This window comes from Panthera pardus, unplaced genomic scaffold, assembly GCF_024362965.1.
Source record: "Panthera pardus isolate Hobbes unplaced genomic scaffold, ASM2436296v1 HiC_scaffold_21, whole genome shotgun sequence".
Taxonomy (NCBI): Eukaryota; Metazoa; Chordata; class Mammalia; order Carnivora; family Felidae; genus Panthera; species Panthera pardus.
In genome coordinates, this window is record NW_026526777.1 from 33,986,247 (window position 1) to 34,002,412 (window position 16,166).

At 36.6% G+C, this 16,166-nt stretch overlaps 1 protein-coding gene and 1 long non-coding RNA gene across 4 annotated transcripts in view; one reads left to right on the top strand and one right to left on the bottom strand.

The window, feature by feature from the left end:
• The window catches only part of LOC109255311 (membrane cofactor protein-like), a 30,946-nt gene that overhangs the window by 6,603 nt on the left and 8,177 nt on the right, over positions 1-16,166 (top strand). For all 3 annotated transcript variants that reach the window (XM_019429931.2, XM_019429922.2, XM_019429940.2), the window contains 5 exons: positions 878-1,057; positions 1,387-1,486; positions 5,943-6,028; positions 6,843-7,040; positions 14,803-14,985. In XM_019429931.2, the coding sequence (XP_019285476.2) occupies positions 878-1,057; positions 1,387-1,486; positions 5,943-6,028; positions 6,843-7,040; positions 14,803-14,985 (747 nt within the window). The remainder of the gene's footprint in view (positions 1-877; positions 1,058-1,386; positions 1,487-5,942; positions 6,029-6,842; positions 7,041-14,802; positions 14,986-16,166) is intronic.
• LOC128778835 (uncharacterized) overlaps positions 1-16,166 on the bottom strand; it is a 56,172-nt gene that overhangs the window by 3,481 nt on the left and 36,525 nt on the right. The window contains exons 2-3 of the long non-coding RNA XR_008424613.1: positions 6,935-7,114; positions 802-928 (exon numbers count right to left, since the gene is read on the bottom strand). This is a non-coding gene — a long non-coding RNA (uncharacterized LOC128778835). The remainder of the gene's footprint in view (positions 1-801; positions 929-6,934; positions 7,115-16,166) is intronic.

The window sequence follows — 16,166 nt, forward strand, 5'->3', positions numbered from 1 at the left end:
CACTAACATGAAATGAAGCCTTATATTTTGAAAGCCTTTAATGCATATTTATTTTGAGCTATGAAATATGTAATGCTTATTTAATAATCACTTGTTACTATACCATTTCTTAAGCATCCACTGGGTACAGAGTATACTAGAAAAAGAAGACATAAGTTGCCTGACCTCTAGGACCTTTCCTTCTGAGAGAGACTGAACCTGAAGTGACAAGTTATCATTAGTTTGTTTCAGATCATGGGAGAATAATCAGAGCAGAGTGCTTGCTATATGCTGTAGAAGGCTTCTTAGAGGAGGAGCGAGGTTTTTCTTTTTTTAACTTTTTTTTAACGTTTATTTATTTTTGAGACAGAGAGAGACAGAGCATGAACGGGGGAGGGTCAGAGAGAGAGAGAGGAAGGCACAGAATCTGAAACAGGCTCCAGGCTCTGAGCTGTCAGCACAGAGCCCGACGCCGGGCTTGAACTCACAAACTGTGAGATCATGACCTGAGCCGAAGTCGGCTGCTTAACCGACTGAGCCACCCAGGCGCCCCAAGGAAGAGCGAGTTTTGAAATGAATTTAGATAAAAGTGGGGAAGGTTGCCTATCTGTATATATTTTAAGAACATGAACATTAATTTTGTCTTTTCAGTTTTATTGTTGAATGTAAATTCAGCTTGTTCCCCATCAAATCAAAAGCTAATAGGCGGTTATTTAACGCAAGCAAGGCACACATCTTACATACTCCCACTAAGTGGGTGAAAGCATGGAAGAATCATTAAAATCTTGCAAAGATCTTTCCCTTTTGTATTCTATTACCTACCTGCTGCCAGACCAGAGCCTTGGCTGGTGAAAGAGATAAATACTTCATTTTCATATTCTCGTTGTCTTATCACTAGATGCCTGTGGTGAACCACCAAAATTCGAAACTATGAAGCTCAAGGGTAAACCTAAAAAATATTATGAGGTTGGGGAGAAAATATATTATGAGTGTCTTCCAGGACGCATTACTGTGTTTCCTGTCATGGCTTATTGTGAGCAGAATCACTCGTGGTTCCCTCTCCAAGAAGCTTGTATGAGTAAGTAAACAAAACAACGTATATGTATATATATTGTTTTCTCTAGAGATTTTTACAAATATTAGGGTCCAGTTTCCACTACCGCAATTTTTCTCATGTGAAAAATTAGTTTCAGATAGCAATATTTTTTCCAGAATTTGATAAATCTCCAGGGGATCTTTTTCTTGGCAATAATTGTTTGCCTGGTTGAATGTGAATTTTTAAGTTTGCATAACAGCTAGGTATAGAAGATAATATTGCGTTAGTTGCAGAGAGTCGTGCAGAATTTTGACCTTGATTTAAATCTGTTCTGAAATTGGCATTAAAGTTTTTTTTCAATCTTATTTCAGAAAAAGAATGCGATTGGCTAGCACTTCAACATGGTGAAGTTGTTGCCCCAAATAAAACCTTTTCGTTTGATCACGAAGCTCACTTTTATTGTGATGAGGGGTAAGTTGCTCCTTAGAGAAAATCAGGTGAATGTCACTAATTCCATTTTTGTTTTGTTTCGCAAGCGTTCCCATAAAGTTTATTTCATTAATTTGTATGTGACAACTCACACTTATAGCCAAACAACTCTTGGGCTTTTTATGGAGACTGAAAAGATGCATAATTAATTCAAAGAAATTTATATTGAAGTGAAGCAAAATTGTCTAATACTATACCTAATAATAAGTTTATTGTAAGCATCAAAAATGTAGTAATCATGGTGACTTTATTCTTGACCAAGTATATCCTATTTAAAATGCCAACTCTCAGTTTGAAGGAGGACGTACAGAAATGTTGTGTTCTTAAAGTCCTCTATTTCTTTCTTTACTTACATTGTCTGCTTGTTCTATCCATTATTGTGAATGGGGTAGTGAGGCTTCCAACTACTGTTGTAGAAATGCCTATTATGTAGAAATGTGTATTGTTTTGTCCAATTCTGTCAGTTTTTGCTTCAGATGTTTTGACAGTCTGCATTAGGTGGCATAAATGTTTACAATTGTGACATCTTCTTGTTGCATGAACCCTTATTAATTAGTAACATATAATATCCTTTGTCTCTGGTAACCTTTTTTAATTTAAAGTCTACTTGGTGTGATATCAGTATAGCCAACCATACTCTCTTTTGGTTACTATTTGCTGAAATATCTTATTTAGTCCATTTACTTTCAGCCTGTTTTCATCCTTGGATCTCAAGTGAGTCTCTTATACATAGCACATGGTGGGATCATGTGTTTTTATCTATTCTACCAATCTCTGTCTTTTGATTGGAGAGTTTTAATCCACTTAAATTTGAAGTAATTACTGATAAGGAGAGGAATTAGTTCTGTCATTGTGCTATTTGTTTTCAGTATGCCTTACAGCTTGTTTTGGCCCTCATCTCCTGCATTACTGTCTTCTTTGTTTATTTGACTTTTTCTGGTAAACTGTTCTTATTCCTTTCTCATTTCCTTTTGTCTATACCCTATGGCTGTTTTTTTGTGGTTACCATAGAGATTACATTTAACATCCTAAAGTTAAAACATTCTAATTTGAATTTATACCAGTTTAACTTCATAACATACGAAAACTTTTATCCTTTATAACTCCATCCCCACCCCATTTGGTTGTTAATTACACAAAAGTACATCTTTATACATCATGTGTGCCATAACATAAACTAATAGTTCTTCTAAATTAGTCCTTTCAGTTATGTAGAAAACAAGATTTGGTGTTAAAAACAAAGTCACAGTAATACTATGTTTCACACTGATTGTTTCTTTTTTTTCTTTTAAATGCACTAGTCTCTTAAGTTATAAAGAAAATAAAAATTGCAATTATAAGCCATTGTTACAATAATACAAGCTGTAATAATTTCCCATGTATTTACCTTTAGTGTGATATTTATCTCTCCTTATGGCTCAAAGATACTTTCTAGTATCCCTTCATTTCATCTTGCAGGACTCCCTTGAGAATCTATTTCTTGCAGGGAATGTCTAGTGGTCACTAACTCCTTCAGCTTTTGCGTATCTATCAAATCTTAGTTTCTCCTTTACTTTTTTTTTTTTCAGAAATACACATTTAACCTTTATTTTTTTTAATATGAAATTTATTGTGAAATTGGTTTCTATACAATACCCAGTACTCTTCCCAACATCCCCTTCACTTTTGAAAGACAGCTTTGCTGGATAGAGGATTCTTGGTTGACAGTTTTTTTTCTTCTAGCACTTTTTGAGTATATTGTCCCACTGTCTTCTGGCCACCAAAGCTTCTGATAAGAAATCTGCTGATAGTCTTATTAAGGATCCCTTGTATGATGACTCACTTCTGTCATCCTTCTTTTGAAGATTCTCTCTTTGTCTTTGTCTTTTGAAAGTTTGAGTGTTATGTGTCTTAGTTACTCTTTGAGTTCACTTTACCTGGAGGTTTTTGAGCTTCTTGGATGTTTATATTTATGTCTCTTTTTCTTTAATTTTATTTATTTATTTTGAGAGACAGAGAGAGAGAGAATATGTGTGCTAGAACAGGGGAGGGGCAATAAGAAAGAGAATCCCAAGGGCGTCATGCTGTCAGCCCAGAGCCCGACATAGGGCTCGATCCCATGAACCATGAGATCATGACCTGAGCCAAAATCAAGAGTCGGAGGTTTAACTGACTGAGCCACCCAGGCGCCCCCAATATATTCATGTCTTTCATTCAATTTGGGAAGTTGTCAGCCATCACTTATTCAGATGTTCTCTCTGCCTCTGTCTGTCTCTCTTCTCCTTCTGGGACTCCCACAATATGTATGTTGGTCCACTTGATGGTGTCCCACGGGTCCCATATGTTCTGCTCACTTTTCTTCACTCTTTTTTCTTTCTTTTCCTCAGACTCAATAATTCCCATTGTTCTGTCTCCATGTCCACTAGTTTCTCCTGCTGCTCAAATCTGCATTCAATTCCTCTAGTGAATTTTTCATATCCCAGTTATTTTAATGTTCCAGAATTTATTTTTTATTTCTTTTTAGGGTTTCTGTCACCCCATTGACATCTCCATTTTGATCATGCATGATTTTCTTGACTTTCTCCAGTTCTTCCTTAGTTTTTTGAGCATGTAAAAATAGTTATTTTGAAGTCTTTGTCTAGTAAATCTGCCATCAGGTCTTTTGGGGGAACAGTTTTCGTTTATTTATTTTTTTCTTTTCAGTGTTCTAAACTCTCCCGTTTCTTTGTATATCTTGTGATTTTTTTGTGGAATACTTACTGGACATTTGAATCTAATAATGTGGGCACTCTGTAAACCAGATTCTTCCCTTTCCCCAGGGCCAGTTGTTTTATGTTATTGTTCATGTTTTTTTGTTTTGTTTTGTTTTTGAATGTTGTACAATATCTCTGTTGAAGACCAGCCTGAAATTTAAACTGAAGGCCTTCTCAGTCTTTTCTCAGCCTTTCCTTGGCCATGCACATTCACTTTTTAACTTTATTCACATATTAAGATGTTTCTGAATAATCTTTAATGTCTGGCTCCTGAGAGGGGAAAAATGAAAAATGATATGAGGATCAAAGAGCACTGGCTGTTTAAATCCCCTGGAAGTCACTTCAGCCAATTAGGAAGGGGCTTAAAAGAGTTAGGAGTAGATGTGACAGCAATGGCTGCCCACCTCATTGACTACATCTCTGTGACCAGAACCAGAATTCAGTGATAAGAGCACAGATCCCTGCTATTCAGAGGACGGGGCCCTTTTTGTCCACCCTTGATCCCCCAAACTGCTTCCAAGCTGCTCCAGGAATATATGCACAGCTGCCTGCTGGGGGTCAGGGATGGGTACCTGACACTGTGCTAAGATGAAATCGACTGAAATTAATGGAGTTTACCTGTCCAAGTCTTTCCTGGGAAGTTGCAAGCCATCAACAGACTCCAGAGTTCCACAGTAGTAACCCTTGACAGATTCTGCCCTTGCAGTTGTTGCCCAGTTGGGTAGACAGGTTCCTGGCCCTTCCCACTCTGCCATTTTCCTGGAATTCTCCCCCAAACACTCTAATATAGAGAAAAGGCTAACCGCATCCATGTATAGACATTTTCACTGACTACTTTTTTCACTTGATCAAGAAAACATACTGGAATGTCCAGTCAGTAGTTTTAGAGAGAGAGCCTGCTAGGCAGTTTGAGGGATGCCGAAAGTTTAAGACCTATTCTTTTCTCCAAGAAGTTATAGCCTTGTTGAGAAACACAATGTATACAGAGAGGTGTCAAAGCAAAATAATTAATGAGAAGTAGCAAATAAATAAAATTATTCATGATTGTTACAAAAAAGTCGAGCAGAAGAGAGTACTGTGAATTTAAATCATGAGAGAAAATTTCATTATGTAGTATTCCTGAGCTATTCCCAGAAAAATATTCTTGCCTAAAAATATTAAAGGGGCTGAAAACTACCCGGCACTCACTATGTACCAGATGCTAACTCATCTAATCCTTAAAACAATCCCATGGAATATTTACTATTATCCCCTTTTCATAGATGAGGAATCTGAGCAAGAGAAACACTAAAGGACTTGCCTGAGCTCAAACAGAAAGTGAGTCATGGAACTGGGACTCAGATCCAGGCAGGCAAGCTCTAGGGCCTAATGTCTCTACTCGGTTGCTTTTACTGAGAAGAAGGGAGTGAGCACAGACATAGAAATGGATGTGTAATGTGGTTGCTGGAGATGACAGAGAGACCAGACTGACAGGTACGACAGAGTTATTTCAAAATCTTCTGGCTTTTGGTCAGTGAGCATTCACCTGTGGAAACTCTATTTCATTAAGTGCAGACATGGTTAGCGCTTTCACGGTATAACGTTGTTTAAGAAACTTCTCCCTCAGACTACTGTAGTGCAGAAACGCAACAGTATTGAAATTTTCATTATTATGCACATCTTGTTAACTAATAGAGAAAACAGTAAGTTTTTCTTTTCTCATTTAGTTATTACTTAGTTGGGCAACAAGTTATAGTTTGTAACCTTCGTGGAAATGACGTGTATTGGAGTGATAACCCCCCACAATGTAAAAGTAAGTAAATTTTCAGTTTAGAATTTAGACTAGCAAGCCTCAGTCTTTTTTGACCTCATATCCCCTTTAAGCTTTTAAATTGTCAAAGATCCCAAAGAGATTTTTTTTTTTTTATGTGGGCTGTGTTTATTGATATTCATTATATTGGAAGAAAAACTGAGAAGTTTGGAAAATAATTATATATTCATTCCTGTTTAAGAACAGTAAGCTCAATACATGTTAATGTATGTAGCATATTTTTATGAAAAATAATTTTCTGAAACAAAGGCTGAAAATAATGCCTTTCTTTTTTTACATTTTTGCAAATCCCTTTAATATCTGGCTTACAGAAGGACATCTGGATTCAGTCTGTTGTGAAAGCTCACAATTTGTAGCTTGGAAAATTTCACTGTACATTCATAAGGATGTAAAGAAAGACAATATCTTGGCATTATTGTGAATCACCCATTTAGCAAATGGATATATTTAAATATTTATAAAGAATTTCTCAAATAGCAGTGAATTTTATTTTTAATCACAAGCATTTTTTCTCATTACATTTTCAGTAATGAGACTAGAACGAAACTTAGCATGGCCTTCTAAAGTAATAATAGGTTTTTCATAGAGGTATTTGAGAAAAAGAGTTTTGTTCTGAAAGTTCATTTGTATATGGCTTGAATTGGGGATAATAATCCATTTTCTCATAGAAGCCTAAATAAACAGCTTGTAGAAATCATGTTAATGAATTTACTGAAGGCAGTTCATAGGACTTTACAATGCTATCTTGACACTTTTCCTTTGGCCCTGTCTTGCCTCTTTGTATTTCCTTTTTAAGAGATTTACTGTCAACCGCCTGCAAAAATAAATAACGGAAAATACAGCAATAGCCACAGAACTATATTTGAATATAATGAACTAATAACTTACAGTTGTAATCCTTCACAAGGATCAGACGAATTTTCACTTGTTGGAGACAGCAAACTTATTTGTGTTGGGAATAACAAGTGGAGTAGTGACCCTCCTCAGTGTAAAGGTAATGATGTTTCCATTTATTTCCTTCTTCATTTGTTAATTGTAAGTTTGGAAACAGTTTGTAAATGGTTTTATCTGTAAGTAAGCAAAACAGTCACATGTGCTTCCTCCTCCTGTTAAATTGACTCCCAACGTAGATTAATATAGAGAAAGTCAAATCAGTTTTAGTTACAGAGCTACCCACCCCCCATTTCACACGTTCTCAGAATTCTAGTTCACACATTGTGAACCACTGCGTTTATGGCATGAGTTAGGAATTTTTTGCTTGAAAGAACTCAAAACTTCAACATATACTGTCTTAAAAATAAGAAATCCTTTCTTATATTACAAGATGTCTGAGAGTTCTGGCTAGACAGTAAATTATAAAATCTAACCCTCTCACAGCCAAGATTGATAAGCTCTGTACAAAACATATTTAAAAAACGGGATCGCCTGGGTGGCTCAGTCAGTTGAGCGCCGACTTCAGCTCAGGTCATGATCTCACGGTCCGTGGGTTCGAGCCCCGCATCAGGCTCTGTGCTGACAGCTCCGAGCCTGGAGCCTGCTTTGGATTCTGTGTCTCCCTCTCTCTCTGCCCCTCCCCCACTCACGCTCTGTCTCCCTCTGTCTCAAAAATAAATAAACGTTAAAAAAAATTAAAATAAATAAAATAAAAAACAATGATTAAGACACTGGAGAACGATCAAAAGCAGGGGGTCACTGGAGAGGATTTGACTCTTGGAAGAAAGGGACCACTGAATAATAGCAAAATATTTACTGTTTTCGAGCACACGTGGAGCATTCTCTAAAATGAGCAAGATAATTTTTAACAAATTTCAAAAAATTGATATGATTCCAAGTACATTACCTGATTACAGTGGAATGAATGTAGAAGTCAAAACAGGTTAATAACCTAGAAATCTTCAAATATTTGAAAATTATGCAAGATACTGCTAACCAACCCATGAATCAAAGAAGAATTCATAAGGCAATTTAGAAAGTGTTTTGAATTGAATAAATTGGATAAAAAGGAAAATACAGCATATCACAATATCAAAAACATTGCTTAGAGGAAAATTTATGACATGAAATAGTTAATGTTAGAAAAAAAGAAAAGTCTCAATAACCTGTGCTTCTAAAAAAGAACAAACTAAGCTCTAAACAAGGAGACAGAAAGAGAGAATATCTTTAGAAATAAATCGATGAAATTGAAAAGAGAAAATTACTGAAACCAGCACCTGGTTTGGGGGGAAAACCAATAAAGTAGATAAAGTTATAGCCAGACTGAAAGAAAAAAAAGAAGATACTTATTATTAACATCAAAAATTAAAAAAAAAACCCAAATATCCTACAGATGTTTAAGGGATAATAGGGGAATATTATGCAAACAAATTTGTGTTTATAAATTTGACAACATATGTATGAAATTGACAAATTCCTTCAAAGACACAAAATACCAACCCAAACTTATTCAAAGATGTACATAAGCTGAATAATTGTCTCTTTCTTCTCCTTCCCCTCTTCCTCCTCCTCCTTTTGCTTTTTTAAGTAAGTTCTATGCCTAATATGAGGTTTGAACTCACAACCCTGAGATCAAGAGTCACATGCCATACCCACTAAGCCAGCTAGGCACCTCTGAATAGTCTTATATCTATTAAAGAAATAGAACTTACAGTTAAAAACCTTCCTAAAGGGGCGCCTGGGTGGCTCAGTCAGTTGAGCATGGGACTTCGTCTCAGGTCATGATCTTGCGGTTTGTGAATTCGAGCCCCGGGTCGGGCTCTGTACTGATAGCTCACAGCCTGGAGCCTGCTTCTGATTCTGTGTCTTCCTCTCTCTCTCCCTTCCCCACTTTTTGCTCTTCCCCCCCCCACCTCAAAAATAAGTAAACATTAAAAAAAACCAAAAAACTTCCCACAGTGAGAACTGCAGGCCCACATGGCCTCCCTGGGGAATTCTAGCAAACATTTCAGGAATAAATAATAGTACCTTCATGCAAGCTTTGCAAGACATATAAGAGGAGAGGGACACCTGGGTGGCTCAGTCAGTTGCATCCAACTCTTGGTTTCAGCTCGGGTCATGATCTCATGGTTCCTGAGTTTGAGCCCGATGTCAGGCTCTGTGCTGACAGTGAGGAGCCTGCCTTGGATTCTCTCTCTCTCCCTCTGTCTCCTTCTCTGTCCCTCTCTGTCCTTCTCTCCCTGCTCCTTCTACATGCTTTCTCTATCAAAAATAAAAACAATAATGAAAAACATTTAAAGACATATAAGAGAAAGGAATATGTCTCAACTCATTTCATGAGGACAGCATTACCCTGTTGCCAAAACTGGACAAAAACATTGCAAGAAAATTACAAACAATATCTTTAATGACCATAGAACCAAAACTTCTCAACAAAATGTAACAAAGCAAATCCTGCCATGTATAACAATAATAATACATCACAACAAAGTAAGATTTATCGCATAAATGCAAGATTCGTTCAGATTCAAAGATTAATCAGTATACTAGATGAGGAGACTATAAATTAAAAAAAGTGAAACTTTTAATAGATATTTAAAAAAAAGCACTTCACAGAATTCATCATCTTTTTCAGGATAAAATTTCTCAACAAAGTGGGAATAGAAAGGAAGTAACTACTTCATTCTGATAAAAGCCATCAACAAAAATCTCAGAGCTAACATTATACTTAATGTTAAGACTAATTTTCCCCCAAGCAGGAACAAGAGAAGGAAATCCACTCCCACCACTCCCCAGCGTTGTACAAGAGGTCTTAGCTACTATACCAAGGCAAGAGAAAGAATTAGACATACACATTGGAAAGTAAGAAATATAGTCTCTATTCACTTACGACTTGGTTGTATACAATATTCCAATGACTGAAGTTTTAACAAGGTTTCAAAATATAAGATCAGCATATGGAAGACAGTTATATGTCTATATACTAGGAATAAGCCATTAAAAATTGAAATTTTAATTAACAAAACTAAAAGGCAAACGACAGAATGGGAAAAGATATTTGCAAATGACCTATCGGGTAAAGGGCTAGTATCCAAAATCTGTAAAGAACTCTCCAAACTCCACACCCGAAAAACAAATAACCCAGTGAAGAATTGGGCGAAAGACATGAATAGACACTTTTCCAAAGAGGACATCCAGATGGCCAAGAGATACATGAAAAGATGCTCAACATCACTTGTCATCGGAGAAATACAAATTAAAACCACATTGAGATACCACATCACACCGGCCAGAGTGGCTAAAATGAACAAATCAGGAGACTACAGATGCTGGCAAGGATGTGGAGAAACGGGACTCCTCATGCACTGTTGGTGGGAATACAAACTGGTGCAGCCACTCTGGAAAACAGTGTGGAAGTTCCTCAAAAAATTTAAAAAAAGATCTATCCAATGACCCAGCAATAGCACTACTAGGAATTTACCCAAGGGATACAGGAGTGCTGATGCATAGGGGCACGTGTACCTCAATGTTTATAGCAATGCTCTTAACAATGGCCAAATTATGGAAATAGCCTATTGTCCCATCAACAGAAGAATAGATTAAAAAGATGTGGTTTCCTATATACAATGGAATGCTACTTGGCAATGAGAAAGAATGAAATCATGCCATTTGAGCAACGTGGATGGAACTGGAAGATATTATGCTAAGTGAAATACGTCAGTCAGAGAAGGACAGATATCATATGTTTTCACTCATATTTGGATCTTGAGAAACTTAGCAGAAGGCCACGGGGGAAGGGAAGGGAGAAAAAAAATGGTTACAGAGAGGGATGGAGGCAAACCACAAGAGACTCTTAAATACAGAGAACAAACTGAGGTGGATGGGGGTGGGGGGTGGGGGATAGGGGAGAATGGGTGATGGGTATTGAGGAGAGGGCTCTTGCTGGGATGAGCACTGGGTGTGGTATGCAAGCCAATTTGACAATAAGTTATATTCATAAAAAAAAGAAATTGAAATTTTAAGAAGTATTTACAGTAGTTCCAAAATATGAAATTCTTGAGTATAAATCTAACAATATATGTGAAAGATATTAATGCTAAAACCTACTAAACACTAATAATGGAAACTAAAGAAATCCTTAATCAATGAAGGGATACACACTAGGTATGGTTTGGAGAATTCAATGTAATAGTCAAGCCTCTCTAATTTATCTAAACTCAGCACAATCCCAACAAAAATCCTAGCAGAACCTTTTTTTAATGGTTATTTGTTCTTGAGAGACAGAGAGACAGAGCATGAGTGAGGGAGGGGCAGAGAGAGAGAGAGACAGAATCCAAAACAGACTCCAGGCTCTGAGCTCTCAGCACAGAGTCTTTCGCGGGGCTCAAACCCACAAGCCATGAGACCATGACCTGAGTCGAAGCTGGACACCCAACTGACTGAGCTCCCCAGGTGATCCCAGCAGAACCTTTTGTATAAATTAAACTGATTCGGAAATTTATGTGGAAAGACAAAATATCTAGAATAGTGAAAATAATTTTGAAAAAAATTAGAAGATACACTCTACCGGACGTTAAGACTTAATATAAAGTACACTTAAAGCATATAATCAAAACAATGTGGTATAGGTAAAAGGATAGCCATATACAGCAATGGAATAGAGTACTACATCCAGAATTAGATACCTGCCAATATGTCCAATGGATTTTCTTCAGGTGTACAGGTATACAAACAGTTCAGTGGAAAATGATGATATTTTCAACATATGGTACAACACAATCGGATATCCATGTGCCAAAAAAAGGGAACCTTTATCGATGTTAGAACCATAGACAAACATTTATTCAAAATGAATCATAGAGATCCAATAATTCCACTACTGCGTATTTACCCGAGGAAAATGAAAACACTAATTTGAAAAGATATATGCACTCCTGTGTTTATTGCAGCATTATTTAGAAGAGTCAAGCTATAGAAGCAACCTGAGTATCCATCAAGAGATGAATGGCTAAAGAAGATGTAATGTGCGCGCGCGCGCACACACACACACACACACACACACACACACACACACACAGGAATATTACACAGCTATAAAAAGGATGAGATGAGAACTTGCCACTTGCAACATGAATGGACCTAGAAACTTTATGCGAAGTGAAATAAGTTAGACTGAGAAAGACAAATGCCATATGATTTCATTCACGTGTGGAATTTAAGAAACAAAACAGATGAACATAGGGAAAGGGAAGGAAAAATAAGATTAAAACAGAGAGGGAGGCAAACCATAAGAGCCTCTTAAATACGGAAAACAAACTGAGGGTTGCTGGAGGGGAGGGTGGTGGGGGAGGCACTAAATGGGTGATGGGCATTAAGGAGGGCACTTTTGGGGATGAGCACTGGGTGTTATGTGTGATGAATCACTACATGCTGCCTCTGACCACAATACTGCACTGTATGTTAACTAACTTGAATTTAAATAAAGAAATTAAAAAATATATAAAAAAGGAAAAAACTAAAAATGACTTCTATTTCTTTGCATAATGAATTCTACACGCTGAACTGTGATGTGTAATTCTCATGCTAAAAAAATAAAAGAGCAATTAAAATTAAAAAATTAAAAATAAACTTTGGGAAAAAATGGATCATAGAATTACATGTAAAACCTAAAACCGTAAGATTTTTGCAAGAGAACATACAAAATACTTGTGACCTAGCCAAAAATTTCTTAAATACCACCCATAAAGTGTGATCCTTTAAAGAAAAAAACTTGGATGTTCCAAATTCGAGACTTCTGGTCTGCAAAAAAATTGTTAAAGGAATGGGGAAAAAATTAGCAATAGACTGGGAAAAAAATATTAGCAAAGCATATATCAAATAATAACTTTTACCTATGATACATAAAGAATTCTCCAAGCTCAATCATAGAAAACAAGCCAATTTTTTTAAAAAATGGATAAAATATTTGAGTAGACCTATTTCAACAAACATGATATATGGAAGACAAAAAAGCACATGAACATTTCTCAATATAATTAGTGATTACAGAAATGTAATTTAAAACCACAAAGAGATGCCACTCAACACCCCTAATAAAACAACTGAAATTGAATACAAAAAACTAACAATACCATGTACCAGCAATGATGTAGAACAGTTGGAATTTTCACACATTGCTAGTAAGAATACAAAGTGGTATATGACCGCTTGGAATATATTTTTACATTTTTCATAAAGTTAAACATATACTTACCATACAACTCATCAATCCAAGTAAATGAAAACATGTTCACACAGAAACCTGTGTGAGAATATTCAGCTGCCTTAGTCGTAATTGTCCCGCCCTGGAGACAACCCACTAGCCCTTTAGCTGGTGAATGGCAAACCACCATGGTACGTCCATACAATGCAATTATACTCAGCAATCGAAAGGAGTGAGCTCTAACCCATGCAGCAATAGGAATGACTCTCAAATGCATGATGCTGAGTGAAATAACTCATACTCAGAGGCCGTGATCCCCTTATGACATTCTGGAAAAGCGACTCTTTAGGAATGGACAACAGACCAGTGTTTGGCTCGTTGGTGAAGGTGGTTGTGGGGGTGGGAAGGGTTGATTCCAAAGCGGCATGAGGAAATGTTGGGGGGCAATGGAGCTTTTCTGTGTCTTTATTGTGGTAATTACATGATTATTCGCCTCTGTCAAACCTCATACAGCTGTCCGCTTAAGAGGACGAGCTTTGCTGTACGTAAATTATGTCTAGCCAGCATAACATAAGGAAAATTATTAGTGCAGTTAACAATAGTTTCGCACAACGGCGAAAAGATTAATTAATAGATTAATTCATAGATTCTGAAATGAATCTATCAGGTCATGAGCAGTAGTTTACTTCCCAAGAGGTGGAGTAGAATGGAAAACAGCAGAGCACGCTGGTATGAGGCTGACCTGTATTTCAGGCCTGTGTGCTTATATACGGGTTTACGATGTAAAATGTGCCTTTCGATCTCTGGCTTGCAGGCCAAGATGTTTGGAAAACACTGCCCTAACTCCACTGGCCTTTCTGTTTCTTGAACATCCCATTTGTGTATGTTGTTGCTACCTGAGCACTTTCTTTTTGCGTATCTTTGCATGGCTACTTGCTTTTCAACTTTTAAATCTGAACTCAAGTATTACCTTCTCAGAAGTCTTTCCTACCTTTCTAGAAAAGCAGGGTACTGCAGCCAGTGTCAGCATGACCTTTTAAAAAATCCCTAGAATTGATGAAGATCAAAACTTGCCTCAAATTTGTATGTGGTGGTCAGACCTTTCTCAAAAATTGTCAGTAATGGAGGGGCGCCTGGGTGGCTTAGTTGGTTGAGCGTCCGACTTCAGCTCAGGTCATGATCTCACAGTTCATGAGTTCGAGCCCCACATCAGGCTCTGTGCTGACAGCTCTGAGCCTGGAGCCTGCTTCGGATTCTGTGTCTCCTTCTCTCTCTGCCCCTCCCCAACTTGTGCTCTGTCTCTCTATGTCTTTCAAACAATAAATAAATGTAAAAAAAAAAAATTGTTAGTAATGGAAAAAAATATAGGAAAGTCAATAAAGTCTAATGACAGTCTTTCTAGGTGGAAAAAAGTTATTAGATTTCTCTAAATCCATTTCCTTCGAATTAAAATGTGCATATGTATAAAGGTTTCTTGGGTATTTTTTTTTCCTTTTAATTAACACCTTGCCTTTCATTCCTTGTATGTTTCTTCCCGCAGGAAATTACTACTTGGCGCTATTTTTTCTAATCCTATGTTAAAGCAGCTTTCCATTAATTCTAGAGTTTCTGTACTTTTCAGTGGTCAGATGTGAACATCCAGTACTTGTGAATGGAAGACTGGTATCAGGAGTCAGAGAAACCTATTCCTACCAAGCAGTGGTTCTATTTGAATGCCTCCCAGGTTTCTATCTTAATGGCAGCAACCCAGTGTTCTGTGGTGGGAGAAATACTTGGGAACCTGAGATGCCGACATGTATTAAAGGTACAAATGTGGTTTTTTTTCCCATCTTTTTAGTTTTAATTTTTTTGACATGAAATATCAGTGAAAACAAATAATTAAAAAAATTTAATGTTTTGTTCCATCTTGTATTTATTTACATGATGGAGATATGACATCATTCCTATGTTGTGATTTTGTACATCTTCATAGGGTCTTTCCACGTTATCTACATCACATACAAATTTCTCATTTAGTATTTTTATGTATAAAAATGTATAGCAGCCACTTTTAGAGTAGACTGAAGCATGAGAATTTTTTACATTTGTAAGTCAAGACTAAAAGAATTTTATGTACATTTATTTACACTTATAAGTCAAGAATAAAAGAATAATATTCATTTATATAAATGAAGCCAATAATTCTGAAGTCGTTGATTCTACATTATTTCGTTTTTCGGTACAGATTTCTCCCAAAATAAAACCTCTAGTTTTGAGTCATTCCGATTTGTACTTTCCTGCTTATATTTTACAACAATCCTTTACATTTATGTGATTTATAGTCATTCACATTTTGAGTAGTGAAAGGGTGAAGGACGTATTTACAGCCATTTTAGTTCTATTTAGTTTTTCTAAAATTATTTGGCAGAGTTCACAGGTATAAACAGGTATGTAAACTTGGGAAGGTTACATACCGTTTAAGTGGGATGCATTTAACACTTAGCATAGTGCCTGGCATATGGGGAGCTTGTAAAGGTAGCTCATATGACTTATAGCATCACTCGAATTAGTATCAGTGAAGAGGAAGGCTTATGGCTTCTGTTTTTTAACATGTGTGTTTTCTGGGTCGACTTTGCTGTTTCTTTCTTTTTTTTTTTTAAAGTGATCAGTTTGCTCCCAGGGTGTCTTCCTGGTCTAGGACTATGTTTCACTTGCTGGACTACAACCAGTTTAGTTTGTTGTTTTTTACGTAGCACAATTTAAACTGGGAAATATCTGCTATCTCCAAATAAGACCCGTATGTCTTCCCCCACCCCCACCCCTTCCAACTTCATACAATTTTTCTTTTTCCCTTTACTGGGCATTTTTATTTGGCAACTGCACCTAAACTTCATAGCAACTGAAAGGCAGGAAAAATCCTTATTCATTGAAATGAAATGAAATGAAGGATTTCCTATAGGTCAGCTACTTTGTTTAAGACTTAAAAGATTATTTTTACTATGTTGG